We start from the raw sequence: 27,537 nt of genomic DNA on the forward strand, positions 1-27,537 counted from the left end.
TGCTTCCTCCTGCTTTTGTTTAGAAAATATGCTGGGAACCAAAAGGAAGCCAATTAACATGGCAATTAGTGGCATTCCACAAGTGCTGCCTGCAGACCTTACCAGGAGGTGCTGCTCAGAGACTCCTCCATGCGAGGGATGTGCTGGGAAGCTGCCACAAGCTGGAGCTAGATGGGAAAACCACACCAGGAGAGACACAGCAACCTCAGGAGCAGGGCCTGGGAGCTCTGCCCGAGGTGCAGATCAGTCCCAGGGAAGACTCTCCAGGAAAGGGGAATCACCCCAGAACACCTCAGCCACAGGAATCCGTGTGAGATCCCCCAATCCAGCCCAAACGTGCCATGATCTCCCAGTCAATCCATCACCTTCCAGACCCAGCTGATCACAAGTGCGTAGCAGAGGCAAAAATTTCATCCCTTTTAATTCCTCAGATTTTAGAGGGTTTTTTTACCCTATGAGGGGAATTGAAGCCTATTCTTCACTGCCCATCCTCCTACTTCAAAAAAACCCACCATGCCACAGAATTCTATTTTCACTCAGAACTCGGGGATGATTTTTCAAAGGATAAAGGTGTCCCTGTGGCTCTTGACCAGAGAGAAGCCGGGACAGGGGAGGTGCCAAGTGGACAAGGACAAAATTCAAAAGAAATTGAAGTGTGAAGGAAACTAAGAGACCCCTAAAAACCAATAGATTAAAAAAAAAAAGAAAAAAAACCCACAACATTAATACTGACCACAACAAATACATTGCTATGAAATTTGTATCATTCCCAATTTATTAGGCATAAATTGCGCTTTAAAACTGCTTGTATCATACACTTGCTTTATCATCACTGCACAAAGGGCACCAATTGCTGCCGCAGAATGCTACAGAGAGCAGTTTGGACTCACTAATGTGGCACAGCTTTCTCCTCTCAGAAACAGACCCTGGAGGAAAATGTTCCTAGAATGGGAAACTGAAAGAACAGCTTAAAAAAATAAGGAAAAAGACAGATAATTGCACATTTTTGCATCCTGCTTGGACCACACTTTACAATATAGTTTTCAAAGTGATCACAGACCTAAGGAGATACTGATCTGAGACAATTATTTGATGCATTTGACCAAGGTTCTGATTGTATTAAGGCTTCCAGTCTTCCCGCTCTCACAGGATTAAGGGTTTGATGTTTCACATTACACTTGTATCTACATTTCTCTCTTGATTTTGCCCTTTATTAATTTTTATTCTTCAAAGGGGAAGAACAAGTCAAGGGGTGCATGAAAAATGAAGCAAGGTGGTGCTGACTGAAATACAAAGTAAACACTGACCTTTCCAAAACCAGGTGAATAAATTAATTCATGGTTAGAACATGAAAGCATTTGATGAAAGCTCTGATCCTGCAATGTGATTCTCCTGCAGCTGCACTCTAGGCAGGGACAGGGGTGTTTCACGTGGCCTGACACGCACCCAGTCCTGGTTGCTCACTGGAGACACTGGAGCTTTAAGGTCATTGACACTCCCTGGCATTTAAGTTACACTACAATATGCAAAAGTCTTGAACAGCCTGTTTGTCAACACTGTCCTTGGAGAACTGGGAAATGAGGTTCAGCACTCTGCTTACCAAGGAAGACCCAAACTAAGACACATTTCTGGAAAAAGAACAAGACACCTCGTCATTAGTACTATCCCCACATCTACTGGCTTCCATACAGCAAACCAAGTCTGTCTTCCATGATATTTTTTTCCAGCAAGGGGGGAGTCCAAAACCAGCATTTTCTCCTCAGCCATTTCCATAAGTGTGTAAGAGCCAACTAGTCAGACTCAGCAGCAGCTGGATATTGCACTGCCATGAACTCTGGTACAGTTCAGGTCTGAGGTGCACTCGTGGTGTCAGTGGAGAACAACAACAGTGCTGGCTCAGAGATGTGGAACCCAGGATGCCAAGGAAGGGGAGAACACGACAGTACCAGTCACACACACTTAAGCTCAGACACTGGCTCTTGGAGGTTAAAATTCATCACTTTCCACGGCATGGAGCTGCGTGTCATCCGCGTCCGTCATGCTGCTCTCCTGGGACTCGTCCGTGCCCACTGCGGAGGGAAAGAGACCTCGGGGTCAGAGACCACAGAGCTGTCCCACTGCAAAGCTTCCCCCATGACCCAGCCCGGCCCATCAAAGGCAGGGCAGCCAAAGTATTAAAAAAAAAATTCCATTTTCCCCCCAAATTACCTTGAATTGCTTGAGTTTGTTCCATGTACACTGAGGGTCATTCAGCTGAGGCTGTGGAACTCTTCCACACTTTCTCTGCACAGCCAGGGAAGCTGAACTGTGACACACAGCCCAACACTTATTTTGTTTATGCTTATTGGACAGATTAAGCTTTTGGTTTTTTCCTGTTTAAATTTTTTTTTCTTGTTTGGTTGGGCTTTGGGGTTTTCTTCCTGTACTGCTCAGGTGTTGCTCAGCAGTTCCAGTCTCTGTCTCCATCTCCTGGTCAGAACAGGCTCAGCTCAGGGAGCCAGGGCTCAAAATTACCCCAATTCCAACAGCAGGGAGGGAAAAACTCTGGATATTTCCAGAAGTACAGTGCAGGGTAAAGTTCCCATATTAAAAAGCACACAGGACCAATAAAAACCAATGTGATATACAGCTGCCACCTTTCCCTACTTTTTCAGTTGAGAATTTCAGGACACAGCATTTGTCTATTAATAAGAATCCAAATCCTGCTATATTTTCTTCTTTGCCACCTTTTACATTTAGCACACCAAGTATTTTTATCCAACATCCAGTTTAACTTCTGAAAAAGCCTCTACAGACAACGTCAGTTGCCATTCATTTACTCTGAAATTATTTGATGCTTTATGACAGAATGCTTGCAGCCCTGGGAATGTCCTGCTCTCCTGGGATACTCTTACAGCCACCCCTGATATGTGTAAATTCAGAGTTACCATGATCTCTGTCCTACTACATCTAAAGAAATTTCACAACCCTTCACGCCATGCTTTCTGTAGGGAAAATGAATGAATTCTGCTGAATGAAGAGCCTCCAGAGTTCTTACTTGCTGAGCAGAATGTTTCACTTATTAAACCTGGCATTCTTCCCACACCCAAGTGGCAGAAGCCCCTGACCTGCCCCAGGGCTGGGAGCACAGACCTGACTCATAGGGGTAACATTCACTGATCTGCTCCTCGCGGGTGATGGGCTCCTCGTCGTCGGGGAGGTAACGCTTGTCAATGGCCTCCTTGATCTGGTTGTTGGCTCCTTTGGGATCCAGGTCCATTGCCCAGGAGAAATTCATTAGGGCCAGATGTGTCTGACCCAGTTTTTTATAAACCTAAAAATAAAAAAGCAGAAAAGGCTACATTTACACAAAGCTGCTCCTTGAAGGTTTGGGCAACAAATGTTCCAAGCCGCAGTTCAGTGATGTTTTATGGAAAACAACAGAGGGTGGATATGAAAAATTTATTATGTGAGCCCCAAGGGAAATAACAAATATGTTTAGAAAGACTAATGTGTTTCTATTTAAAAATAAAACAATTTAAACTAGCAGCTAAGACATTCTTTATCATTAAGGGCAGACAAGGAAGTTATTTATCTGTGTTGAGCATTTAAACAGTGAAAATATTTCAATTTATCAAGACATGGCCACTCTCATGTCAATTTAGAGGTCCAGCTACTCCTGGAAAAATACCAGTGAATTTCAGCACTAATCTTTTTACCCCTCTCCAGTTTAAACAAAATAAAGAAATCTTGCTGAGAGAGAGTTCTCCAGCATTGCGTTAGAGGGAAGTTTGTCTTGGTGCTTCCAAGTGACCAGACACCCCCAGCAGAAAGTTGCAGAAGTTATTTAAAGCTTATCAGCAGAGGAGGTGGTGGGAAGGAGGATTTCTGTCACCAGATCCCTTCTCCCTGGCATTTCACACAAGAAAGGTTGGAACGCAGTTGCTTCTTATTCAGTATTTCTGACACAATGCAGGAGAATGTGATTCAGTATTTTAATAGTTATGTGTGCAAATAACCAGCCCTGCTGACTGAGGGATGGACTAGCACCTCCAGCTCTCTTTAACTGTCCTTTGCATTTAAAAGCTGGCACATCATAAAGCTGTGAGCACTAAGCCTTATTTAAAGCTTGGGAATTTTTAGAATACTGCTCCAAGTGGAAGCAGCTTAGTGACAGGCATCAAATTTTCTCATTAAGCAGCAAATGAAACCAAAGAACTTACAATCACAATGAAGTTTTACCTACCTTTCCTATTAAAAAGTAAACAAGAGACTCTTTGGGAACAATCTGTTTCAGTTCTTCAAGTTCTTGTAAAGCCGACTGAAAGGTTGGAAAGAGTGTTTATATTAGGCATTTGAAACCAAAAACTTTTTGTGAAACTTCTACTTTACACTTAAACTAGCTGTTGATGCTGGAGCTATTCATTCTGCTGTGACAGTCACCTGGCATCATTAAGAAATTCAACTGAAAAATATTTGGTCTGCAGCTAGAAATAAAGTTTGAAGTAAAGTTTTCCCTTTCAGTGTGCACATGTTTCTGAGGCAAGTTTCAACATAGACCTGGCTTGTCTTCTGGAGCCAAAAAACACTGGCCAGAGGAAAAGTTGCTGGATAAACATTGTGGGAAGATCTCTTATTCTAAACAGGGTTCAGGTCAGCAAGGGATCAGCCCAAAACTGCTTCACTTCTGCCTTTTCACTCCACAACATGACCTTGGAAACAGCTGGTTCCTATTGCTGTAATTGGATATGGGGCAGTTTGCTGAGGTTTTTTAGTAATTTAGTATGAACTCACGATAGTGGGTCAGACTAAAATAACAATTAAAAACCAACACCTGTTGGCCCCAGATTTTATTACGATCAAAACATTTAACACAGTTCCCCGGTGAGGGTGGCACTTGCCAAAGCAAATGCTTCCCATGTCCCAGGCTCTTCCTGCAAGGCCTGGTGCTCCCCAGGGTGACCTGTACACATTCAGCTTCCAAGGCATCCCCATTTCCAGCTGCAGGAATTTCAAGGTTGCCACGAGCACCCAGACTGACCTTGTACTTCTCATTTGCAAATAACACCGAGGCTCTATGGAATTTGCATAGTGGGTTCTTGGGGTCGATGTTGATCGCTTTGTTCAAAGTGTCCAAAGCCTTCTCAGATTTTTTCAGTGCATGTTGGACCTGACACACAAAGAGAGAACAATTCCAAAAGGGGAAAAATAGCAGCTCATCTGCCAGGCAAGGACAAACCCTTTCGACCATGCTTACTTGCAATCTGCTCCTTTAGAAAAATATTTGCTCGATTCTAGACCAAGTCCGAACAAGCTTTCCCACAGGAAGAAAAATCCTCCTCACCGCGTCTCCACCCCAAACCCTTCTCCCCACCCAAGTTAAGTGCCATGTACTTACTACTCCAATGTGACACAGTAAGACTGAGCTCTGAGGGTTGATATCAAGTGCTTTCTGGAAATGCATTTCTGCCAGACTGAATTTCTCCTGTTTGTAATAAATCATTCCCAACCCATACCTGCAGCAGAGAAACAATTCTGGTAAGCAGCAATGGATTTTAATCAAATTAGTTTCTGTCAGTGAATGTGACATGGAAGGAATGGTTTGGAGCCTTGCCAACCCCATATAGGGGGGGAAGGGATTTCTTGGGGGAAAAAGCTGTATAAAGTTTTCTTTCTTTTTTTATCCATTGGGTAGCTGAAGAACTGATGTGTGATACACAGGGAGACTGGCTAAATAGCTACTAAATAAAAAGCACACAAAAGTTATTAACACTAAGGGATCACACTCACAGATCTAACTTTTACTGCTTTATATATTAAAAAACTGTAAGAAACTAAGTGTGTCCTAAGGTACGAAGGGGCTGAGATCTCATCTCTCCAACTGCAAGTGAGAAAACATAATGCATGAAGAATGCTGCCCAGCAGAGCAAAATAGCTGGGGTAATACAGCCTAGGCAATCTGTGAAAACAAAACAAAAAAAAAATCCAATTTTTTGCCTTCCTTGTTAAAGTAGCCCCCCCATCTTCTGAAGGAAAGGCTTTGCTCTCTTCCAGGAGGGAAGAGTGGTAGGTAGATTGTGGCTGCCCCATCCCTGGCACTGTCCCAGGCCAGGCTGGACAGGGCTTGGAGCACCCTGGGACAGTGGAAGGTGTCCCTGCTCATGGCAGGGGGTGGCACTGGATGGACTTTAAGGTCCCTTCCAACCCAAACCAGTCTGTGACTCCATGAAATTACAGCAGTGTCAGCATCCAGAAGATGCTCCTCGGGAAGGAATTCTGCACCATTGCAGCAGCGGGGATACAGCCAAACTTACCAGGCGTTGTAGTGCCGGGGGTTGACCCTGATGGCATTTCTAAAACAGGCCAATGCTTTGTCCAGTTCTTCTGTCAGCACAAACTCATGGCCCAGCAGGGTGTAAGCATAGGCATAGTTTGGATCCACCTGGATGGCCCTCTGGAAGAACTTGATGGCAATGTCGTGCTCTCTTTGCAAGCTGAAGCAGTTTCCTGCAGCACACCAGGCCTGGAGCAACAGCAGGGCAAGAACAGAACCCTTTTTACAACCCTGAGTGACTAAGCTGAGCTGAACACGTTTATCTACACTGCTTTAAATAATTGTAAATAACTTATTCCTAGATTTAAAAGTAAAAACAGGAATAAATCAACAGTTAGTTCAGGTTCATTCCTGTGAGGCAAGCAGGGCTAAACACACCTTCTAAAATAAATAAATAAATATACACACTGAAATACAGAAATGGAGAATCCATGGACACCCAACAAGTCTGTACCAATTAGAACCTTTGATGACTAAGGACTAAAGCTTTTGAAGCTGTTGAAAAGGCCAGAAATAAAACATTTTTGATATTTAAGACTAACAAAAGGAGAGATGGTACTTTATTTCTTCAGCTCCCTCCAATTGACAAATCTGGAAATCTGCAGAGGAAGAATTTTAGCAACAACCTCCTCTTTCCCTGCTGCGCAGGGCCCATCGAGACTGCAAATACCACAGCCTGGCATCCCTCACTTCTCCAAATTTTTAGCATCACTGCCAAAGCACAGAACTGTTTTCCATTCCTTGGATTAGAATCTGCATTTCCCTCTATCCTGACTAATCTTACTACAACCACCAACTGCTTCACTGGGTTTGAGTTTTCCACTCTTAGACAAACTAACAGGACAACATGAATTGGATTTCCTCCTCCACCAAAAATATTTCCAATATCCTCTAGAGTTTTCTCAATTCTTAAGAGCACGTCTATAAACTCACATCTGTTATTTTTACTGTGGCACTCATTGAAAGATTCTTGGTTTTTGGCACATTGTGACTTTACATTACCACACACCCTGCAGTTTAATGGACTTTGCTATAAACATCATGTCTGCAAATAAATTCTACAACAAATATTTTAAGTGGCAGTGAATTAGCTACAGCAACTAAACAGTGGTACAGGAAAAAGATATTCCTTATCTCTGCACACTGGCAGCAGCAGGAGTGACTGACTAACCCATGATCTTCCTGGTTGAATGGTGCCAAGGCAAATTTAAATAACCATGATCAGATAAAAGGTTTCAACCTGTTCCACATAAGCTAATATTCAAATTTGAAGAAGCCATTTCAGGCATCAGCAGTTGATCAGACAACCCTGCCACCTCCTCTCCAGTTTTGCCATGTTCAGGTGTATTCCTACTGGAGAGTACACCGGATTAAAGCTCAAAGCTCTGTTCTGAATCACTGATTTTACCACGTAGTTTCCCTCTTCTCACTCAAGCCCACAGCATTTTATACCTCCGGTGAGTTTTTATCCATGTCTGTCAAATCCTTGGAAAGAACTGAAAGAGCAACATCTTTCTGCAGATGCCAGAGTGTGGTTGAATAGATCTCCATGCCTTCTACTCTGTAGTTTTCAATCCTTCTCACTTCTGAAAAAATTCTCTCAGCCTGAGAACAGAAATGAAACTTAAAATAAAATTCTGCCCACTGAGGCAGAGCACAGAGGTCAAGGTCCAAGGCCTCATGTCCATCCTGAGCATCCTCTTTGCTTTTTAAGTGTTCTACAGAGAGCTGCAAGTCCTGGAACTTTCCTTTCAAGGGAAGGAAGTGACTGTATCCCAGGATACTCATGCCAGCAGGAATGCAGCCAGCTCTCCCTCCTGCTGACTCAGCTGCATTCCTGTTTCTGTCTGTGCTCCAGCAAGGCAAAAACGTTATCCACAAAATCAGGAGGAGTGTAACAGACTTATGGGCCAGTTATCACTGTTAACCATCCCAACAGTGACAGGATAAGGGGCAATGGTTTCACACTGCCAGAGGGCAGGGATAGATGAGATACTAGGAAGGAATTCCTCCCTGAGAGGGTGGGCAGGCCCTGGCACACGGTGCCCAGAGAAGCTGTGGCTGCCCCTGGATCCCTGGAAGGGTCCAAGTCCAGGCTGGACACTGGGGCTTGGAGCAGCCTGGGACAGTGGGAGGTGTCCCTGCCTGTGGCAGGGGTGGGAATGGATGGGCTTTGAGGTCTCTTTCAATCCAAACCGCCTGGGAATTCTGTGATTAAAATCCATACCCTCACCTTTCATAAGTTATCTATAAAAGCAGCCAATGCATTCCATCCCTGAACAGACTGCGCACAGCTCAAGACCCCCCTCTCCTTTGTCTCCTGCACACGTTCTGCCAAGGAGTGTTTTAAAAACTTAGCAAATGGGCACATCAACTGTCAGGACAACAGTGCCAAGGAGAGGTGAACTGTGGGATTACCCTTAACTGCTCACTTCTGATTCTGGAGCAGTTTGGCATCACCTCAGCTGTGCCAACGCTTCATTTGTGAGGCTGGAAGGGAAACTGGGTCACTGATGTGATCAGAATTAACTAGAATGGAGAGAAGTTTTTTGTTTTAGAGCTCAAATTGTTCAGTGATCTAATCTAAAACAGTGCAGTGCAAACAATTCCATCAGCACAGCTGGAGGCAGAGACAGGACAGACAAGGAAGAGACCCCAACAGATGGATACAAATAACATTAAAAAAAGTTTTTAGGAAAGCGCAGTGATAAAGCTCTAAGGAAGCAGATTCAAGATCTAAATCCATTCCAGTGTAACTTTTATATTTATCCATTTACCACAACTGCAAACTTCCCACAGATTTTACAGGAAATCTGCAGGTTTTGTGTAAAACTGCCAAAGGAAAGTGAGAAGAGGAAGGCCCAGCCCCAGTTCCTACCTGCATGTACTCTGCCAGCTCAAAGTAAGCTCTCCCAATTTGGCACAGCACCCAGCCTGTGTTGTAGTGATGGGATGGCAAATGGCTCAAAATATTGATGGCTTCTTTGCAGTTGTATGAGCACAAGGCTAAATAACCTTTCCCCATGTCCCGGAGAAGGCTCATCAAACCTTCTAGGAGAAAAACACAATAAATAAAAGTGGGAGGGAAAAAAAAAAAGAAAAGAAGACAGCTGAGACTTATTTACTTGGAAGTGCTAATCCCAAATGCTCTCCCTTGTGCACTGCCCCTGAACTTGCCTATGAAAACCTTTCAGGAGTTTCCAAACAAGGTTTATACACTTTTAATTAACATGAACATGATATTCTGAATATCAGACTCTGTAAGGGAAGCCAGAAAATAATGAGTCTTTAAACTCTGGGGTTCAGGGCGAGTGGAGTTCTGCACTTCCAGCAGCTATTCAAACACTTCTCTAGATCTGAGCAGTTTCCACAAGCCTGGTAGCCATGGATACATCCTCTTACTGCCTGGAAACATTACTGAGCCAAAAGAGAGGAATTCAGCATTTTGCTTAGGATTTTCTGACAATCTGAATAAAGACTTGTTTTTAAACAAGTGGGAAATATCAAGGGAGAACAGACTACATAAAGCCCATGTTGAGGGAAGATGCTGGGTTACGAGTAACTCCTTTGAATCAGTTCCCAAGGGTAATATCTCACCTTATATACTTTAAAGTAATTTATATTATTTTAAAGTTATAAATTATAACAACATAACACTTATAGGCATAATATTAATTATTCTATTATCATAATTAATACATTGCATAATAATTTATAATACTTTATGTATCAATACTTTGAAAATATTTTAATCATTAATATGGACCAGAACTTGCAAGATGTATCTCCTGGTAATTACCACTTTCAATATTTCTTCACATGTTTCTAAGTTAACAAGAAGATTGAATTGAATTAAATCAGTTTTTATCACTATACAAAGGTGAGAGCTGCAGGCTAAAATGAAATGGGGAAGAAGCAAATACTGAAGCAACACTAAAACCCAGATATAGCAGATTTTACTCTACTACAGTCCAGTAGTGCTCAAACAGACCTGCTGCTGCTTTCTGTAGCGTGAAAGCTTGGATTTGTGGTGCAACAGTGGAAATTTTCCCTTCTGAAATGATGGAAGAGTCCAGTTTGGTAATTTCCAAACTATCATTTAAGTTTGGTTGTGTTATTCCTCCCTTATTTGTTTTACTTTTTGTTTTTCTGTTTGGAATCTTAGGTGGAAACTTCATTTTTAATTTTTTGCTATTTTCCTGCAAATAAGAAAAGTAAGAGTTACATATAAAAGAATTTTTTAAATTCAGAAATCTGAACTTGAGAGCGAATTGTGTAAAATTATGTGTAACAAGCATGCCCAGCCATGCCCTGCTCACCACAGAATCTGTTCTTAGGCTGCTAAAACTGCTATGAATATGTGGAAATTAACAGTTGGTACAGTGGCATGGGTAACAAAGGAACAAATTTCCAGCACTGGGAGGTTTGGTACCTTGGTTGTAGAACTATCACTGGTAAACAGGCGAGAGCTTCGTCGAGGCAGCGCGTTGGGTGGAGCAGCAATGGTTGGGCTCAATACCTGAGGTGTTGTACTGAAAACAAAAATTTAAAAGTTACACACGGAAAAGTAAACTTCTTTGCTCCACTTCTACTAGTAACAGTTTTTAGCTTTGTTTTAAACAAAAATGCTCCAACACTATGGTTTTTTTACCTTGTCTGTGGACCAGAGCTCTGTGTCTGTGCAACAAGAATTGGGGTGACTTCCCGGCTATTCCCACTCTGCGAGAAGACGGATTTTGTTCCAGCCTGGCTGATCCTGCTGACAGTCTGCACAACACAGAGTTTCTACAGGTTTGTTATTATGTCACTCAGGAGTCTCCATCTCTGCTGCACCAAACCCAACCCATTCCACCCACCGAACACTGCACAAGGAGAAACAATTATTTTAATTAAGGGGAGGGTTCCCCCATCCCAAGGGGAAACCCATCAGAAGTGTTTCTCATTCTACCTGTTAACAACACCAGGTCCACAAAGCTTATGCACATTATTTGAAGATATAGAATCTCCATCTAGTGGCAAGAAACTATATGATAAAGTGCTTGTGCAAGAACAAAAGGGAATTAAAAGATGTCATATTTAAAGGCTTTTTCCTGCATAAAGTTGAAAACAAACCACACACACAAAAAAAAGAAAGAAAAATATTTTTGAATTATCCTATTACAATCCCATTCAGAAGCCATTCACAAACTGCACAGCCTGTTTTCAGAACAGATCCTCCTCTTCCTACTTTTTAAAAAAAAAAACTTAAAATTATCTTTCTGCCCACTCCAAGGACACCAACATGGAATTCCGTGATGGCTGTTTGGAAGGGACAAGTGGGATCAACACCAGCACAAGCAATGCCAGTTTATGCATTATCCAACCTCTAAAGCTCTGTCCTTCCCTTCCTTTCCCAGATTCTGTTACCAGAGGATGGTTTAGGTGGCCAGCAAGGACACTTGCCCACTCAGAAAGGAAGCCTTTGGATCCATCCTAATGCTTCATTCACTTATGTAAGTGTTTCCTAGGAAACTGCCTCTGTTCAGCCACAGCTCCACCAAACCTTGTCTGACACAGAACTGGAAGAGCAAAGTGGAACTGGCACAGTCATTATTTGCACTGGACAAAGCATGAACCAGAATTTAAGCTGTTTGTATTCAAAGGTATTAAATACTTGTGTTTTGGTAGCGGCACAGCTCTGTCTGTGCAGTGCCTAAGTGTGGAGTAGTGAAATTCAGACCTCAGTTGTGTCACACTCAGCAAAGCAACAAAACGGAAGCAAATCCGACTTGATTCCCCAAAGCTTTTCAGCTCTCAGAAGAGCTGCACTTTACTAACTTTATTTCTATTTTCAGACTCATGGAAATTTACCTTCCTACATGTGCACAGTCCACCACAAGCCATTGTTTTCAAATGTACCATGGAAAATTCCTTGGTCCTGAGCAGGTACAGGATGGGAACTGGATCAGCCACACAAAGCACATCCCTAACAGACCGTTTTAGCACAGTTCCCAAATTTCCCTTTCAGAATGGCACAGCAAGGTGAGTACCAAGATTTGTCCAGAGCGAACGTGGCAATTAAAGTTCTACTGTTTGAGGGATTCAACACTATTACTTGCATCGAGTTTTCACTTCCAAAATACTGCCCCCTGTAAAACACTAACACCCCTCATGCAACTTACAGATTTACTAAAAATACAGGGAAAAATCCTCAGGTTTTTTGTTTTTAGAAAGGAACAAATAGTTCTTCAACTGTCACCAACATTCCACCTCTCATTTATCACTATGGCAACTATGGCAGTTTCTTCCTGAGTAAAACAGACAATTTTTAGTTTCCCCTACCCAAGACTCTGCTGAGTGAAATAGCACCATTCTCTCAGTCCTTTACAGACCAGCAGCAGGATTTTTATTACTCTGGCCTGTAAACTACAATTCAAGAACTACTTGCAGGAGAGCAGTAGCTTCAGCTCACTTGAGGCTTCAGAAAATACATTAAACAAGCAAAGCGAAAACTCCAAGTCTCCCCACTCTGCCCAGCAAACTGAGAAGTTTGCATCTGCTGTTGTTTGGAAGCATCAGTGTTTGTACCCTCTGTGATGGGAGGTGGACAGAACACAGAGACCTTCCCTAGGTTACTCCAGCAACACCAGCCTGGGCATTTGGGTGGGAAAACTCAGCTCACATGTCTTTTTCGCTGTATTATGGATTCTTCTTTAAAGTGCACTGCAATGTCAAGCTCTCAGAAGAGCAGCTGTGTTCCAGAATGCAAGGTACCTTCTTTGAAGGTGCTCCGGTGGATGGCACATCGATTACAGAGGAAGAGTTGGTGTAATTCTGTAAATAGGACCCATCTCCAGGGCTTGGGGTTTCTAGTGGCAAAATTCCAAAGCTGAGAACAAACCAGAGAGGAAGGGTCAGTGTCTGAGTGTTACACCTGGAGAGTTGCTCTGATGCTGGGGTTAAAACAGAGACCCAGATCATGGAATATTCTGAGCTGGACCCACAGGATCATCAAGAGTTGTTCTTCAAGAAAAGCTCTTTACAGTAGCCTTTCATAATAAAGTTTATTCCAGAAGAGTAACGCATTCCTTTAGAGATTTTTCAAGTGAGAACGTGGCAATAAGCAATATCCTCAATCTACAATTCCCCTCCAAACCAGCAACTGTTTGTTTAAAAACCAGAAGAGATCAACACTAGGACCAAGAGCAGTTCCTGAAGTTGTTTGGGTTTCCCTTGTGCAGCACTGTTTACAGAATTCCACCAACACGTGTGTGAGTGCGCTGTGCAGCACCAGCCCTCCTGTTCCAAATCCCAGCCATTAGCAGCAGCTCAGCCCTGGGCAGAGCTTGGCCATCCCAAGGACTTACCTTGGAGTTAGTGGGCTCAAAGCTGCAGGTCCCCCCAGTAAACTCCGTCCAGTTTTTGGTTTATTTTGAGCCTGTTTGGACAATATGGCAGTTCCTGACCCCAGAGGGACAGAATCCGAGGAAATCACAGCAGAGTCAATGTAAGACATGGAGGAATCCGAATTCAAAGAGGAATACTTTGAATTGGAGGATTCTAGGTTGATTCTGTTCAACTCCTGAAGAATAAAAGGCAGCTGTTAGGTACTCAGGGTATAGTTTAATTAGCATTTTTCAGTTAAGCTGGAAAAATTAACTAATTTTACCAGGTGATTTTACAGTGATTTCAGCAAAACTCACAATTGTGTCCTGGGGTGTCTCCATGAGGACAGTCTCAGGCTGTCTGTGGGATATGTTGTGATTAGACACCAACGTTGTGCAAGTGTTGGGCAGACAGCTGCTGAAGTTCTGTAAGGATGTTAATTTAAATGTTTGGTCAGGGTCTGGCTTTTCACCTGTAAGAGTGGAAGGAGATTTAATACTTATTCCTGAGTCTATACACTGAATATTCAGTCTGAAACAAGGACAGGAGACAAAGGATTTTAGAAGTGTTTTAAAACATTTCACAGAATCATAGAACGTTTGGGCTGGGTTGGAAGGGACCTTAAAAATCATCTCATTCCCACCCTCCACTAGACTAGGTCACTCTGGGCCCTTTATACTAAAGCAGAAGTGTTCTTCCATTCTTCTGCTACAAAACCCTGGACAATCAATATTTTTAATAATTGTTATTTATTGTTTGTTTCAGCTATTTTCAGAAACAGTTTCTAAGTGTCTACTAAATGTAGGCTGGAAAGCACAGGGTATTGTTAAATCCAAAAATGTATAAATAATGAAAATGAAAGAAAACAAGACAGAAGTTTTTAAAAATGGCAAAGTATTTTAAATTAATTGTTGCTCACAAAAATCTCTCCAAAGAATTACTGAGTAAAACAGTTCAGCAGACTCACCTATTTCACATAGTGATTCAAAAGGGGACCAAAGGAAAGGATTTAAACTAAGGCTCTTTTGGTAACATTCTGATCCTTTGGCAAGCCGGTCTGTCTTGCTGCAAAAAGAATGAAACAGTTCACAGGGAAACTTCAGAACAGCACTTTTGTTCAAGAGAGTTCTCCAGAAGAGGAATTGAAAAACAAAAACATGTTGAGAGGCATAGAAACATTCCTCATTTTTCAAGCCAGAAGAATACTGAGTTCTTTTGAAGTTATTTGACATATTTAGACACAGTTGTCAAAAAAAGTTACATAAGCACTAGAATAGCTTGAGAATTTTCATTTTTAGGAAGATGCTGTTCTTTGCAACAGCTTGTTTCTTTTCTGCCAACAGTAACCTGATTGCCAGCCTTCCAGCCATCTTAAGTATCTATGGATAATATTTTTGCAAATAAATTAGGGACTAAACTGAACACTTAAGTATTTGCCTACAAAGAAATAATTTTGAAAATAATTGAGAACAGCTATAGTAGAGAAGAATCCACGAGCCAAACTACTCCTATTCAATCAAATCATTCACATTTACCGAAACCTTTCTTGCATCTTGGCAAAGTCAAAACACTTAAATTTGTCAAGTTATTCTGCCTGGCACCCTCAGAACTTTGATTTGAAGGTTAGAGCTACACATGTATAGAACAGATAAAAAAAAAAATCTAAATGGTGACACTGAGAAACAAGCTGAGATTTTTTCTTAGGGAAGAATACAGAGCAAATGCAAAGGTATATAAAAAACCAGACTCTTGGATTTCATTCGTATCCACCTGGGAAAGAGGAATTTGTGTTTTCAGCCTTTGGGAGAAAATTAAACCATTCTTGTATTCCCAAATTAGACTGATTCCACAACTACCCACCTGAACTTATCGTGCTCCAAAATTGTGTAACCCAGAGATAGATGTCTCCTGTAATGACTAAGGATATGTTTGACTAAATCTGGGCTTGGTCAAATAAAAACCCTCCAGCTTTATTGGGCAAAATGAAAAAGCAACTTTACCAGTAGACATGTCCCAGTAAGGAGAGTGTAAAGCATGCAGAGTCACCAAACTCCATAACAATGTCATCATGGCTTTTCTGTTTATTCAACACTCCACCAGACAAGATCTGCTCTCCTTCTGCAAGCCTTTTTAAAAAACAAGAGGTTTAAAGGGGTTACAAGGCTCACAGTACTGGCAGTCCAGTGTTTTCACCCTGCTGCAAACAAAAACAGAAATCCATTGTCAGTGTTCACAGGTTTTAAACCACAAACCAATTCCTGCAAATGAATGTTTAGTAACCAATGGATTCCTCTACAACAGGGAGGTTCAGGACTCTGAAGTCAAACAGCTCTACTGGGAGGGAAGAAAAACAAAACAAACCCAAAAGCAAAGGTACAAAATAGAGCATGACTTTTCCAAAAGTGATCAATCCTAGGATGAAGGACAAGAAAATCTTCCACACACTTGATCTTTGAAGGTGCTTTATCTAAGCTAAGACAGTGCTTAATTTGGCTTTGTTTTCTGAAGAAATACAATCTGTAAGGCCCCATACACTGAGTTAAGACCCAATATTGGGATATGGCAGAGATTTTGGATTTTAATGCCTTCCTTTCTTCCAAGAAGGGCTCAAAAGGAGAACAAAGGCTCAATTTGCACCTCCTCCACCTGCAGGAGCAGCACCACTCACACAAATGGGCCACTGGCTGTCAGCCTTCAAAATGACTTTATACAACTGCTGGGGTGGGAGGCATTTTTCAGGCATCTGAGCCCAAACACCTGAACAAACAAATCACCTTTTCTTGCCACCACTTGAAATGTCGCTTGTAGGTGGATGCTTCTATCAGCACAGACCATGCCCACAAGAAAATAAGGCACGGTTGTATAAATGAGCTCACGCAGCAGCAACAGTTAAATTTAACAAATTCTAAACAATGTGTTTAAGAAATCTGACACCAGTTCAGGAGCTGATGTGCTATATGCACACCCCAGACTTTGTAAAAGCAAGGGAGAGAACAATCAGCTTTGAATTTATTCCACTGGGACCTCTCCAGTAGAACATTAGCACCATTTCCCTTTCAATGGAAGATGCAAAGAAAGCTGAATCCTAATGGCTCCACAGCAGTTAAGAGCCAGAAGAACCAGACCAAGTCAAAACATCCTGGGACATCAAAGGACTTCCCTACTAAAGAGGGCAGCAAAGACCAAGGAGCTTTCCCCACACACTCTGGAGAGGTCTGTTTTCTCCCCACACAGCTCCACAATTCCTGTCTAAGTTACTCAACAACTTTTAGAGGTTTCTGTAACATGGGATAATGCTCATTAGATCCATATCTGAAAGCAAAATAAATTGAACTTATAATCTTTTGTGCTGAAGGACCAATGAATTTCTAGTTTATACAAGATGATAGCTTCTAAAGAGAAATCCAAGCAAAAAAATGAATCCATTTGTAACCCTGGACAAAACATGAGGGATTTACTTACTTGCTGAGGTCCACACAACATTTTGCAAGCAGGTATTTACACTGTGGGGTGGTACAGCTGTGTCCCTTTAGGAGCCTGTAAGCTTTATAGGCCTTTCCTGAGCGGTAGTAACACGTTGCCAGTAAAAACAGTGCTTCTTCTGAGTGTACTGGAAAACAAAATGTAAGAAAAAAAATCATCAGTTAGTTGTTAATCGTTTTAGTACAAAGAATTTGGGGGCAGGGAGTAAAAGCCAGCTATGGACAAGATGGAAGAAAGTAGGTATTGGTATTGGAAATTAATTCCTGAATGAAGTGCATTTATCTGTTGGTGATTACCAAACTTCCTATGCCATTTCCTTGGCTAGTCAGATCAACTCGTAACATCTCCAGCTGTAAAGGAACTTTGATCCTTCTGGCTACCCAACCTAAATAAGTCATCAGCCAGCTGTTGTTAGAACAGCAGCAAGCCAAGCACAGCAGCCAGGCCAGAGCTACTTTAACAACCTGTTGGCCACACCAAGACTGACTTGGCTCAGAGTATCACCACACCTGCCACCAACACTTTGCACTACTTTAAGGAGTGCATAAACACTGGCACAACACAAAAGACAACAACTTTCAGAAGGAAAGTCTATTCCAGCCCAAGCAGCCAGTTTTAATCCCAATTTCAAGTGGTCTTTTTCCATTTGCAATTTTACTTCTGTTCTTGTTCTAAAGCATTTGATGCTTTACCTTCACGTGACTCAGTGGAGAAGATTTTCTGATTTTAATGACTATTAAAGTTGGTCAGTTACCACTCACCTCTTCACCAACATTGAGTCCTGTCGTTTTTGCTGCCTACTCCCATTATTTCATTGGGAACATGGCTTGACAGCACCATTCAGATGCTTTAGTTGCTTTATGTTGGGATCTATCGATAGGGACAAGTTCTCCTAAAACCAGGATGGGGCTCAGAGCAGCCTGGGATAGTGGAAGATGTCCCTGCCCACGGCAGGGGGTGGAACAGGATGGGCTTTAAGGTCCCTTCCAACCCAAACCATTCTGGGATTCTGTAATTCCATAAATCCTTTTCCCAAGCTGAGATCTCACAAGTTTCTAAATTCTGGAAGAAGTAGTCAAGCATCAGGAAAAGTCATCTCTATCTAAACAGAGAACAAAAGGGATCAGGGCAGAGACTGGAATTATTTAGATTTGATGTTTGCTTGCACATTTTCTTCCACTGCAGAGATGAATTATGCACCACACTGAGGATGTTCTACTCAAAGAGCTTGACTTGGCATCCAGGTTTGAGACTGAGGTCAGACCCACTTGTGATTACAGCATAAAGGACAGAGTTAACTCCTGAAGTAACTTTAATCCTTCCTGTAAACTCAACAGATTTTGTTCATCCGTGGTGGCTTAACCCACTCTCTGTACTTCCCCAAACGTTACACTCAAATCACCCTCACAAAGTGATATTTTAAATCAAAAGCTGTGTATGAACACGAGCAACTTCAAACTCCAAGCAATTAATAAGCCCACATTACCTTTATACTTTTCAAAACACATTATCCTGCAAATGGAACTCGGCATTAAAAGAAACAATTTTGATGTTTGTTCACCCACCTACAGAGAACTCTTTAGAAAAATCAATATGAGCACTGTACAAAAACCTCTTTGGGAATCTGCCCAAATCCTTTGCTTCACTGAAAACTGACTATTTTAAGTTTTTGTTATCACCTGAACACTGACAATGGAAACAGAAGATCCAAACAGAGGACACCTCATTAGCCTTATCCTAAAAACACCAGAAGACCTTTCCGAAAATTCAACTTAAATCAATTTTTATCTGCTACTTTAACAGACTTGGAGAGTTCTGGGAAACGACCAAGCCACAGATGTCCCATCAAGGACAGTAATTGCAGGTAGACTTAAAAGAAGTTCTTCTCAGGGTGAAACCACTCCTGCCAATGTGGAGCCACTGTATTCAAGTTCTGCAGCTTCCACTCTGCAATGTAACCACTTATTTTAACCAGGAGCCAGATGTTTTGTTAGCAGTTAATTGCTTGCACCAAGTGTCAGCATTCATGCTGCTTTCTCTCAGCACTGCTGGTCACTGAAAAAGGCTGTTTGAAGTATTCTTGCAGAGAATTATTCTGTGAAGACGTGCCACTATCAAGCCAGGTATTTTTCTCCTGGCTGCTGCAAAAAGTAGATTTGCTTTGCTCCTAAATCCTTGGCAATTACCTTCAATCTACCATTTCCCTGCACCTCACAGTGTGTTGTGTTCAGGGGAGCTCTGTCATCCCTAAAATACTATTTCCTTCATGCACACCTGGATTACCAGGTTCCATAATATTCTACACAACAGTTCTCATTTAAACACCAGATCAAACACCCCAGATTTCATTTGTAACCCTGACACAAGGAAAAAGAAGTCTTTATCTCTCAAAACTTAGGTTTGTGCTTCCATTGTTAAGAACTGCATTGTGGGCAAGGCAGGCAAAATATTTCATTACAAAACAGAGCATGAAATAGCTTATACAGTTTAATTCAAACTGTAAGTTCAGGTTGTTTAGCATGAGAAATTGTATGATGCTTGTATTTTAGCTTAAGGATTGGGGTGTTTTTTATGTTAGTGGTTAGGGAACAATACCTTTCAAAACAGAGAAAGAAAGCTGACCACCAGTTTTGAGGAGAAAGAAGTACAGAAGAACGAAAAGCTTATCTGAGATCATGGAGAAAAGGTTAAAGAAATAAAAGGTGCTAGAACACACCAAAAAAAGTGTTCAAAGGACCCAGAGAAAGTACAGATTTATGTTACTGCTGCCTGCTCACTATCCAAGACACCCCAGACCTGACAGCTTTAGAATGAAGTAACAATTAGCAGGGATTCAGCAGGAGACACCTGTTCCATATGTTCTGATTCTCACTGTCTCAATTTCACAGTGCTTTTTTCTCACCATCACAAGACTCTCTTTGAGCCAATCAACATATCTGAACAGCATTATTAGCAAAGACAGCTTTCAATGTCAAGCCAATTTGTAGAATTTGTGTGCTGCATCTATCCTCAAGTGCCCTTGGAAGACATGCAATGCTTGAGGGTTATTAAAAAACCCCAGCACTCTCCCATTTGATACCATAAACCGTAAACACTGCACTTAAACACACAAATCTGAGTTTAATTTTAAGGAGATTTTACTGTAAAATAACATTGCTACTGTTACACGATTTGATTTTCCAACCTAATTGCGAGGCATTCCTCTGCTTTCCCCAAGCAGAAAGTTAAACTTCATTACCAGAACAGAAGGAAAATGAAGCAGGAACAGAGGCTCAAAAAACCTAAATTAAAAATTGAAACAAAAAAAGCATCAACTTTTTAATTGCAAAGTACACACCTTCTGCATATAACCTTTCTGCGAGGAACACAGCATCACGATACGCGTAGTGGTTCAGTGCTTGCCAGATAGCAGCCTGCAAGGCAAGAAAATCATCTTAATTTAGTGGGGAAGCTTTAAAAATGCAAAAAACTCCTTACCTCTTACTGTCAAAAGGCAAAGTTCAGCTTGGTTTTATAGAGCCATAAAAAGAAAGGCGAGGATAAACACGCTGGCCAAGCTGTATTTGTTTCAACTATTAGTAAGGAGGCTTAAAAAACCCCACCAAACTCTGCACCGAAGTCAGGAATCAACCTTGGAATGTTTCTCACTAGTTACCAGACACAACCATCCAAACCCCTCAGAAATCACCGAGTTTTAGCCTGGTGCACAACTTGGCAGGAATTACTGCAAACTACCACCAAACAACACCACCTTCAGTAACGATCAAAACAAAATCCAACCCCAACTGGTCAGAGTATCCCACTAAAGCATCTCCCCAAGATACCAAACCAAAACCCAACAGGCCCAGAAGCCTCTCAGTGTCCAAGATGGTCAAGATGAGACTTGTGTTGATTAAACAGCATAAAGGATCTTCTCTGAAGAGGCATCAGTGTTCCCTTGAGGGCCAAGGTGAACAGAATCCACTGCTCTTTGTGCAGCATTTTGTTGGGTCTTCAGCCACCTCTCCACTGTCACCAGCTGTGAAGTAGCACCCAAGAACGTGTGCAATGCAAATTAAATGGACAAATGGTATTCTACAGCCATAGATGAACACAACCTATTTCTGATTTTGCTCACACACTCACACTTGGCCAAGTCCAGCTCACAGGTACTGTTTCCTTTTTCATGAACACCAAGTTTGAGTTTGTGACTGCCAATATTCATGCAGACTGGAAGGATGGCACGATTCCAGCGGAACAGACACACACAGAGGTGTACAACCTGCACACCAGCAAGGCAGGTGTCATTTACTTGGACTGCTGTCACCAGTAGCTGACACACAAGAGCTGTCCAGGGCTGGGGTAAGAGGATTTCACACAAACTACTCGGCCAACTTTTTCAGATTGCATTAAAAGTCATCTGTTATCTGTAAAAGAGGCTGGGATTCAAAAAATAATTTAAGATCTGTTCAGCCTTTCCTCCCCACCTACTCCAAGGGTGCTGTGCATGCTCATCAGGGTTTGTGCTCCAAGGTGGGCAGGGTTGGGTTCAGGAGAGCAGTTCCTTCCCACCTGGGATCTTTGCTCCAGTTCCAAAGCCCTTTTCCATCAGCAGCAAAGAGCCATTTTGCAGTAGTTTTGTTATTACGGATCCCAAACGAGATCTGAACTTATGAATTCAAGGCACTGTGACCTAGAATTTTTCTAATACTCATCAGCAACCAAAGACAAATAAAATTTGCTTCTAAAACCTATGATACACTCCGAAATGAAAAGAAATCTTGCACAGGGAAAGCAATACTGCCCTGCAGTGCTATTCCCAGTGGGAAAGGCAGGCGCCAACTTCATCTTAAAAAAAAAAAATCCAAACATCACAGAGTTACATGTACCATATGCTACTTCTTCCAACACAAACTTGACAAACACAGGGTGTGAAAACTGTGCAAGTTCTCTTCACAAGAAGCCCACACAGCCGTCATGAACAGTACACACCAGGGCTCCCAAGTACTACAGGGAATATTATACACAAGTCTCTACAGAGAGTCTGTTTTCTCCTATTAGTAGATCCCAAAAATACACTTAAGAAATCAACAGGTGCTTTTAAGCTTGTGTGAAAGTATTTGGAAGTATTTAAAAGTGAATTCTCTTAGTTTCATCATTGCAATACAAATACATTGTTTCTCTCTGGTTGTATTTCATATTTCAGTAACTGAGCCTCAGAGCCTCCTGAAGTGATTCCTCCCGGCTGCCTTGAAAAGCTCCCAGGCTGAAGGTGGTTCCACGCCCTGCAGACAGAGCGGGACAAACAGGGAGATAGAAGGTCAGGGATACAATCTTTCAAGCCATCCCCAAGCCAGAGCAGCCCAAGGTCTCCTGTTTCTCTTGCTCCCAAAAGCAGCTCTTCTTCACCAAATCACAAGCGACATTTAGATGAATCCAGCCAACTTGTGGCGCCTTCAGGTTAAAAATCCTGTCGTTGCAGGGCTGTAACTCAGCCAGCTCACAAAACAAAGGTGTGGGAGTGGGGAAATCAGGGTCATCTGACTGCTCAAACAAGAGCAAGTTGCCAGGAAGAATCCTGCCAAAGGCCAAGAGGGGACACGAGGGATTTGGGGCTATGACACAGCCACTTTTTAAGAGTTACACTACACACTGGCTCAAATAACAATTGTTATGGAGCAGAGGGAAAGCAAGAAATGGGCTGGTAGAATCCCTGATCTGTAGCAATTATCACTTTGCAACCCAAAATGTGCCTCCTGCCCTGATCTCACTGATGCTGGAGCCTGGATCCTCACACACTCTCTCCTAAAAGAGCAGGAAGAGGAAAGGAAGGCAGCAGGGCATCAGCCATACCTATGCAGCAACAATTTTCCATGAGAACAGATGTCTAAACTATGACTGTGCCTCAGAAAAGAGGATTTCTTACCCACCTTTTAGGACAGGAATATTGATCTCAATACAGCACAGTAATTCAGTTTGTTCTAGAAGAAGCACAACGCATGTACACAGCACTAGTGGTACACAATTGCTAGACCACACCAGAGTAGTGTTCTCAGCCCTGTTCTCAGGGCTGCATCACAGGAAGGAGAAAAGTTGGAAGCGTTTCCACATTTTATTCACGCATGCTTGCAAAGCAGACGAACATCCAGGTCCTAGCCACTCATATTAAAAATAATTAATTTGAAATGCAAAATGAACAGGGAATTCCAAAACTACCATACACAGCCCTGCAGAGAGGCATCCTCAGAGAGGAGAGCAGGAAAATAAAATCAGATTCAGACAGGTCCATCTTCTATCCAGAAAATCCTGTGCATTGTCCAAGTGTCAGTTCATATCTAAGCCAAAGAGCTCTTAAGAGATGGTCTCTTCTGACAGCTGTATTGCCTTGGAAATTGTTTTCCAAGCTGTTTAGCCTATATTGCCATGCTAAGCAGATTCTACCATGATTTCAGAGTCTTCAGGGTGGTCAGGGAGGAGGAGAGCTCTGGGATGGGCTGTGCTGCACTCCCCAGTTACACACACTCTACCCACTGAACAAGCACACGTTGGTCCTGCAGTTTGCAGCCAAGTTCAAGCACCATTCCAGTGAGTCACAGCAGATGATCACCTTGAACAGCTAAATTCCAAGCAAAGCACTCATTTTCTTTCCAAGATGTTTTTCAGAAGTATTTGGAAGGCATCCAGCTTGTTTCTCAGCACATGGGACACAGAGTTTTATGTTGGAGCTGAAGGGTTTTAAATCGACCATATCAGGAAGTACAGCAGAGGGCTGTAAACTCTGGCACTTTGTTCAACTTAAAAGAACTTCAAAAGTTAGCAAAAACCTAACCAGTGACCAAGATGCCTTCTGGGACATGAATTTCATGTAATTAAAGCACAACATTTATAAGGCTACATACAAACACAAATTCTGTTGTTTATCTGTCAGGCTGTGACAGATAAGTAACATCACAGCTGTGACGATGTAAGGATGACAGTTTTTTCCTGGAATGCTGAGCCCTGAAGACATCTGAAAGGCTGGGAGAGAACAAATAGACAGGAAAAATCTCTTCAATGACAAAAATGAGAACTAGTGTCAACTTTCCCAAACATTTAAGAAAATTATAAAAACAGAGTTAAGTCCGTGGACTTCAACTAAACTGGGAATTCAGAAACACAATGGACTTTACCCAGTCCCAAATAATTCCTAAACTTACCAGCACTCCTGTGAGCAAGGAACAGCAGCAAAGCTGACAGCAGCAGAACTACTGCTAAAGGAATGATTTGTCATTTGAAAGAACAATCTAAATAGATATACTCAATCTAAATAGATATATTCAACATAGCAAAGCCTCATCAAAACATTCAAGCTAGGAAGAGGTTAAGAATGGAGAACAGCATTAGGGAGGTCTTTACCTTGCTGAAATACCACCAGAGCCCACATTTCTATCAGGGAGCTCTCAGAATAGCAGATATTTCCATTTGGTCAAGCCTAGTTAGCACAGCACCGGAAACATTTGGTATTGTTTCCTGTCAGTTTCACTCATTCACACTGCAGTGCATTCTTGCTTCCTTTTCTATTGTAATCCCATGTTTTCCTGGAATATCCAACTGGTGCAAAACAACCAGCCCAGCTCCACGGATAACACCAATGGTGCAGGATGGCCTCTGCAGGAGGGGGACCAGGTGGCCAAAAGCATTTCCAGCACCGTGCTGACCCTTGCTCTCAGAGGGGATGAGTAGAGCAGTGCCATCAAGGACACAAACCCTGGTTTACAAGAATGCCCTCACTGTCACCATCTTCCACAGACAGGATCAAGTCAGCAGGGTGGTTTTCCACAGGAGACTTTCTTCCCCTTCCACCTTTTCTTTAGGAAGAAAAGAGCCAAGAGCAAGAATTCTATGTTCACAACAGAACACAATCGTGTTCCACCAAGACACTGCTGCCAGGAACCTCTTGCTGTAATTACCAAAAAAAAAACCAACCCCAAAACATCCTGTTAAAAAGCTAAAAATATATTTTTTTAAAGAATGGGAACATGAATAAGATGACTGATTAACGAAAACTGTGAATAGTTAGAGAATGGGCATACAAGAACTGTGGAAAAAAAAAGCAGCTCCTAATTCTGTGAATCGCGACTTTTGGATGGGAAGGCTGAGCACAAGAACAGGAAGCCCATCAGAGTAACTGCAGTGAGACTAAAACACGAGAGAAAAAGGAGATCGACATTATTTTCTCTCCTAGGTCTCCCATCAACCCGAAGGGACCAACTCCTTGGGAAAAAGGAACGTCCTTCACTCGCACGACACGGAGGGATCCGAGCACGCTGCGAGCATTTAAACACGACACGGCAGCGAACGCAGAAAGGTGAGCGAAGTAGCAACAGGTCTCCCGGGGGATCTGCGGGGGGCCCCTTCCTGGGAGCCGGATCGGCTGAGGAGCTGCGGGGAGACCGACACCTCCCTCGGGGGCTCGGGGGGCAAAGGGGCGAGCGCGGCCGGTCCCGGGGGCGCGGGGATGGGGACGGGAGGCTGGAAGGGGAAGCCCGGCGGGCTCCGGCGGGAGGGAGGGCGGAGGAGCTGGAGGTCCTGCGGGCCCACCGGCCGAGAGGCCGCCGGGAGCGGCCCGCAGCCGCGGCCCCGGAGCGGGCGGGGCGGCCTAACCCGGGCCGGGCCGGGCTTTGGGGCCTGAGCCGCCCGGGGGTCGGTACCTGGACGGGTTCCTGCAGCACCGTCATCCTGCTCTCCCCTGCCTCCGCCTCCTGGTCGCCGAGCCCGAGCGGGGCGGCCCCAGTCCCGGCCCGGCTCAGAGCGAGTCCCGGCGGGGCCCGGCCCGGCCGCGGCTCATTTGAACCCGCACCGACCGTTACCGGAGCGAGCGAGGCCGGCGGGCGCCGAGTCCGCCCGAACCGGCGGCGGAAATACCCGAACCGTCCGGCGGAAATACCCGAAGGCGCAGGCGGAAAGAGCCGAGTGTCGACGGAAAACAGCTGGGAAAGCCTCACTCGGCAGCCGGGAGGAAACTACTCGGCGACGGAGATGGCCGAGTCAGGACGAAGATAGCCGAGCTGGGACGGAGATGGCCGAGCGACGGGGCGGAGATGTCCGAGCTGGAACGGAGCCGCCCGAGCAGAGACGGAGATGATCGAGCGAGAACGGAGATGGACGAGTGTGAGGAGGCCAGTGAACCCCCGGCAGGGCAGGGCGCCTTTGCACCCGTGGAATGTAGAACTTGCAGTTTGTGCCGCAGACCGGGCTCTGGAGATCCCCAGGTCTGTCGGGAGCCCCCGCGTCTCCCGGGATGCTGGTCCGAGGGCTGCCTCCTGCCATCACCAGTGCGTCCTGAGCCAACCCGGCCCCTGCGCTGGGTTTTGCTGGTGATTCCCGTGTCCCCGTTCCCAGAGTCGGATCAGCATGGGTCCCAGGGTCAGCACGGTCCGGGTCCTGTCCCCGTCACTGAGGGGTCCCTGCGGATGGTTCTCCCCAGGTAGGTTCAGTCACGATATCACAAAATCACAGGAGCCTGTGGGTTGAAAAAGACCTCCCAGATTATCGAGTCCGACCTGTGACTGATCCCCACCTTCTCAATAGACCAGAGCACTGAGTGCCACGTCCAGTCATTCCTTGGACATCTCCAGGGACAGGGACTCCACCACCTCCCTGCACAGCCCCTTCCAATGTTTAACAACCCATTCTGTGAAGAAATTCCTCCTGATGTCCTCATATCCAGGACTAAAACTGGCAGACTGGGGTATTAGGGACGAGGCAGGTAATTTGCCAGTTACAGCTTGGATGTGTTTGAAAGTACAGTATCTGGCACACAGAGCTTTAGCAAAAGAATGGAGTAAAGATGCACAAGTAAACCTCGATTTATTAAAAATACTGACCTATCAATAGCCACCTGCAGCTAGCAGAGGCCTTCCTTCTCCAAATCCTTCTGTGGGCTTGCTGAATCAGCCACAACACCACCCTGATGCATACACACCTACACGGACTCTGTGCTCCATCCTGCTCTGTTCAGTGCTTTGCACTTGCACTCAGGCCCGAAGGTCAGATTCTGATGTGCTGCTGAGCAAACGTGAGCAGGGGCTGTATCTTTACATGAGAGTAAAAGCTGTGTGTGGAGCAGGAGGGCACAGCCTGCTTCCTTCCCCTCTTTCTCTGCACTTCTGAAAGGTGTAGTTACAAATTTGTTACTGGCAGCAAATCTGCAGGTGTTTGCTTTCAGGGTGTGAGCAGGCAAAGCTTTCTTCAATCCCTCACCTGAGACAAATAACAAATGGGGCCCAGAGCAGTGCTGTCCCCTGGGATGGACACCTGGTTTCCTAATCACATCGATCCAAGTAATTTTGCCAGGGTGTGAGTAACATGACAGTGAAGTGTCTCCTCCCCTGAAGGCCTTTGGCCTCGCTCACTGA

At 43.7% G+C, this 27,537-nt stretch overlaps 1 protein-coding gene across 4 annotated transcripts; it reads right to left on the reverse strand.

Annotated features, from left to right (window-relative positions):
• Positions 1–742: 742 nt before the first annotated feature.
• CDC27 (cell division cycle 27) lies at positions 743–26,005 on the reverse strand. 4 transcript variants are annotated; one of them, XM_039564511.1, is made up of 19 exons: positions 25,831–25,998; positions 20,499–20,574; positions 17,141–17,288; positions 15,679–15,804; positions 14,646–14,743; positions 13,996–14,150; positions 13,660–13,874; positions 13,067–13,181; positions 10,965–11,098; positions 10,746–10,845; positions 10,305–10,512; positions 9,192–9,361; positions 7,766–7,918; positions 6,294–6,502; positions 5,378–5,495; positions 5,021–5,149; positions 4,226–4,300; positions 3,133–3,313; positions 743–2,069 (listed from the first exon to the last, which is right to left on the reverse strand). In XM_039564511.1, the coding sequence occupies exons 1-19, from the start codon at positions 25,855–25,857 to the stop codon at positions 1,987–1,989; spliced, it is 2,520 nt and encodes an 839-aa protein (XP_039420445.1). In that variant the 5' UTR covers positions 25,858–25,998; the 3' UTR covers positions 743–1,986. The 4 variants fall into 4 exon arrangements, with proteins under 4 accessions (XP_039420445.1, XP_039420444.1, XP_039420446.1 ...); XM_039564510.1 differs by having other exon boundaries at positions 9,192–9,364; positions 25,831–25,997; XM_039564512.1 differs by having other exon boundaries at positions 9,192–9,364; positions 10,965–11,080; positions 25,831–25,996.
• Between the last annotated feature and the right edge of the window lie 1,532 nt (positions 26,006–27,537).

This window comes from Corvus cornix, chromosome 23 (genome assembly GCF_000738735.6).
Source record: "Corvus cornix cornix isolate S_Up_H32 chromosome 23, ASM73873v5, whole genome shotgun sequence".
Taxonomy (NCBI): Eukaryota; Metazoa; Chordata; class Aves; order Passeriformes; family Corvidae; genus Corvus; species Corvus cornix.